The sequence below is a fragment of the Bombyx mori genome, chromosome W (assembly GCF_030269925.1).
Source record: "Bombyx mori chromosome W, ASM3026992v2".
NCBI lineage: Eukaryota > Metazoa > Arthropoda > Insecta > Lepidoptera > Bombycidae > Bombyx > Bombyx mori.
In genome coordinates, this window is record NC_085135.1 from 2,681,184 (window position 1) to 2,685,802 (window position 4,619).

Sequence of the window (4,619 nt, forward strand, 5' to 3'; positions counted from 1 at the left end):
GGTCACACAGACTCTAGAAATACTTTTGATGCCGACTTTAATAAGCAATATATACAACAATTAATAAAAGAACACGCAAAAAGAACTAAATTTTTATATAAACATATTTCGGAACAAACAATAAAAATGAAGGAAAAACGAAATGAAAAAAGAGCAGGAGAAACAGAATTTTATATTAAACCAGGAGACACCATATTTTCCAAAAACACAAATAAAAGAATTAGCAAAGATAAGCCGCGTTACCAAAAAGCTATAGTTACAGATGACATAGTTAGAAACATAGTTCCCGTTCAAATAAAAGAACGCAGTACAAAAGTTCCATTAAAAAACATTAAACGCCCTTCACAGGCACCTCCGCGTCCTCCTGATGACGATTATGACGACGCAAGTCCACGCCCTTCAACTTCAGGTATTAAATAACAATCCCGGAGTTTTACCCGTCAGAGAAGGCACTGCTGTTTTCAGCAAAGACAAGTGGATAATAGCAAGAGTATTGGACTTTAAACCTATTAGGGAAGACTTAGATCTTAACATTAAATATTTCAGGGAACTAAATAGTTTAGTTAGTGTTAAGTTTATTAAGAACTTTACTTATCATTTTATAGATGTAAGAGAACAAGTAGACTATATGCAAAATCTAACAGTAAGCAAATTCGAACAAATCACTCCTACCTTTAAAATCAAACGCGGACTGATTAACCCAATTGGATCATTAATTAAAATCATTACAGGAAATCTGGATCACGATGATGCCATAAAATACGATAAATTAATTAGTGAAATAAAATCAGATCAAGACGCTAATGATAAAAAATTAACGTTAATCTCTGAAATGGTGCAAATTGTATCTAATTCAACCATTACCTTAAATAGAAACCTCATTCGATTGAATAAGGAAATTGCAACATTGTGGCAAAATTATACTGAAAATTTACGAATTGAACACTTTGAAGTTCAAATCATATCCGCATACAATAAAATATACCATAACCTGCAGACGATTCATGCTAAACTAAGTGAAATAGAAACTAGTTTTGCACTTAGTAGATTAGGAATATTACATCAATCCATTATTGATTCAAACAAATTATTAGGTTTACTTGAAAATATTCATAAGAAAGATAAATTAGTTTATACCCCTAGTTTAGAAAATTTAGTTAAGATAGAGCAAACGATAACACTTAAGGCTTATTTTAAGAAGAGCCAAATTACCTACGTTTTGGAAATACCTTTGATCGAAAAGGAAACCTATATCTATTATAAGCTAATACCATTGCCCGTATCTCAAAATCCCACAGTAATTATCCTTCCAAAATATCCCTACCTCTTAGCGAAAGGGTTGAAGATCAGACTGCTTGCCCAGCCATGCCAGGAAATCGACGAGGCCAGCTTCATCTGCATCAACGATGAGATGCTGCAATTCATACAAGACCCCTGCATAACTGATCTAATGATGTACGTAGAAAACGTGAAATCATGCATTCAAATTCCAGTAATTATAGAAGACATCAAAATTCAGATTCTACAACAAAACCAATGGATTTTATACGCTAGAGATGAGACATTACTCACCAAAACCTGTCCTGAAGAAATATCCCGACAGAAAATCAAAGGCACCTATATACTCACCCTTGATGACCCCTGTGAAATTAAGGTCCGAAATATAACTCTGAAAATACGCCAAACCAATGTGGAAAATATAGAATATACAAAATCACCGATGCTCAATTTACCCCTACTTGATTCAAAGAGTAAAATAAAAACTGCAGAACCAGTGCACCTGGAAAACGTCGATCTTACAGACCTAAAGATGCTCTCATTCGCCCTGAAGAAAAGTGTTAGTGGTTGTGAAAACAGTGAAAAGGCAATTATCCATGTGAAAAGTGTTAGCGTTTGGACTCTTTGCATCTATGTAATTTTAATAACTTTCATGTTATGTGCCTTAGTATATAAGTACCGTCTGAAATTCTGTAAAATTTCAGTACGTAGTTCTCCTGAAAACTCCGTTCTTAAGGAGGGAGGAGTTAAGTCGGGCACCTCTGCTGACGCATGTCTGCAAAGGCAGATCTTCGGCGAACTCAACTGCTGAATTGTGGAATTCGCAGACGACGGCATCCGCTGGACCGGTGGTCCGATGCCCTTCCCGTTAGATTAAGATTAGTAATAAGTTAGTCTTAAGTCAGATTTGGTACGGAATAAACGTTCACAAAATATAATTTCTATTTTTTAAAACGTACTCCGCGTGGCCCGCAACTTGACTAGGTATTTATGATTAGTGTCATGATCAATAGATTCCGATCGAAAAATGGTGTCCGATTTTGCGGATGAGGGCTCCATAATGAATTTAAATATATATTATTATCAACACCCTAACTTTACTATTAAAAAAAAATATAAACGATATAACCTAGACAGAAATCACTTTAATTATAACCAACAATGTAAATTAACTAAGGTTAACAAAATGCAACTAAATCTTGACAACAACTAAACTTTGACAACAATAACTTTGAATAATAAAATACAACGATTGTGCAACGATGTGAACGTCCGTCCGTCCCGACTGTCGCAAGCAAAAGAGAGCGATGCCTTGCGCCAACGCGCCTCGAGCCCAAACGCGCCCCTCCAACAACATCTCGCCACGCGCCCTCCCGACATCACACCATCCTTGACGTCACTTAGGCCACGCCTCCAATGTCATCATCATCTTCTAACACGGCCTCTCCTGACGGCGGAGCGTCCTCGCCCGCATTAATAGGTCCGTCTAGAGGTACTATGTCGTCATGGTGGTGTGATGGACCGGCGACAATACCTTCCTCAGAGCTATTCTCATCACCTAAAAATAGATTGTTTGCATTAAAAATGACACACAGAAATGCAATATTATGTTGCTGACCGTTGGGAAGTTGTTGTTCAGTGACAATTTCCGTAGCATGTCTTCACAAATTCTTCCAGTGGCAGAGCCCTCAGGTTGCCCGAGACAGTGACCGCAGTATATCTCAAAATAAGTTAATTTATGCAGTGGCAGAGCCCTCAGGTTGCCCGAGACAGTGACCGCAGTATATCTCAAAATAAGTTAATGTCTTATTGTATACAGTGGCAGAGCCCTCAGGTTGCCCGAGACAGTGACCGCAGTATATCTCATAATAAGCTAATGTATACAGTGGCAGAGCCCTCAGGTTGCCCGAGACAGTGACCGCAGTATATCTCAAAATAAAACAGTTGTCAGAGCCCTCAGGATGACCAACAAGTAGTAAAGACCGGCTTCATTTATGCCAGTTAAATGACAAAAAGAAACAAACCCAATTACTGTTACAAATTATGCTCACACTCGAAAAATGCGGTGCACACATCCGGCGTCCACTCTCCGTGCCACGCACTTATAAATTCGGCAGCAGCTTCCGTGGTCTTCCCAAGTGAGCCAGAAAGAAGCTTCAGTTCATAACGTCCATGTGGCAGCGCACGCACTATTTTGTACGGGCCACGCATACCAGAATCCAGCTTTCCAACAGATTGGCTATTCTTATGCACGAAGACCACGTCGTTTTCATGGAAAGTACGCGGGGGTTTGCGCCGTTCATTTACTCGAGTGTCCTGCTGTTTTCGGTTTTTGTCCAGCAGTTGAGAAGCTCTTTGTCGGGCAAGCTCGCGTAAGGTTTCTCTGTTGGCACTTGTTCCTTCTAGAGCCACATCGCGTACAACGGAACGAATGACGGGCGTCACAGCATCGCTACCAATTAACAAATATAAAGGTGAATATTGAGTGGACTTTTGTTTCGTAACGTTCAGGGTGAGCTGCAGTTTCCACAAAACTTCTGACCAATTTTCGTTTCTGAAATTTACCTCCACACGAATCATGTTAAGAACTGTTCTGCAATATCTCTCAGCCTGACCGTTACTCTGGTGCATCTCTGGCGTTATAAAGAATAAATTACTACCTACGTCTGATACCCATTGTCTAAATGATCTATTTTCGTACATTCAACCCCTATCGGTTACAATCTGCCTAGGTGCACCAAATAAAGATACAGCGTTTTCAAATACTAATTTTAACTCTGTTGCATCCTGCTTACGCATAGGATTTAGTAGACAGAACTTACTATAAGCGTCAATTATCAAGACAACAAATTTGTAACCGTTCGATTCGGGAAGAGGACCCAAGACATCACTATGTACCGTGTCAAAGGGTACGTCCGGTTTCTTCCACGACTCGATCGGCTGCAAGGGTTGACGTGGTATTTTTTTGTGTGAAAGACATACTATACAATGGCGTACATATTTACAAACAAATTGTCTTAGACTAGGAAACCAAAAATGGTTTAATATTAGATCAAGCGTCTTATCTACTCCAATATGATGATGCTCATCATGAAAGATTCGTAACAAACTGAGGCGATGTCCTCTTGGAATATAACATAATAATTTACTAGGTTGACCAACAGAATCAAATTTATAATAAAGAACATCATTTTTAGTTACATAGCGTGTCTCATCTAATTCACCGTTTTGTAACTTTTGTATTAAATTCCGAGTTTCTTCATCAGCACTCTGTGCTATCTGTGCCCAGTTATGCGGTCTACCAATTTCACAAACATTTATAGGATTACGACTTAGGTAGT

General features: G+C 38.8%; 1 protein-coding gene across 1 annotated transcript; it reads right to left on the reverse strand.

The window, feature by feature from the left end:
• Positions 1 to 2,403: 2,403 nt before the first annotated feature.
• On the reverse strand, positions 2,404 to 3,981 carry LOC134201808 (uncharacterized). The gene is made up of 2 exons (XM_062677027.1): positions 3,330 to 3,981; positions 2,404 to 2,836 (listed from the first exon to the last, which is right to left on the reverse strand). Exons 1-2 carry the CDS (start codon positions 3,979 to 3,981, stop codon positions 2,679 to 2,681), a joined length of 810 nt encoding a protein of 269 aa, XP_062533011.1. The 3' UTR covers positions 2,404 to 2,678.
• Positions 3,982 to 4,619: the final 638 nt, after the last annotated feature.

Bases quoted from the DNA above. Each gene is read 5' to 3' on its own strand.
- LOC134201808 (XM_062677027.1), bottom strand. From the start codon at position 3,981: ATGTACGAAAATAGATCATTTAGACAATGGGTATCAGACGTAGGTAGT. The intron at 2,837-3,329 runs GTGAGCATAATT...ATCTATTTTTAG, and splicing joins GTGCACCGCATTTTTCGAGT to GTGATGAGAATAGCTCTGAG.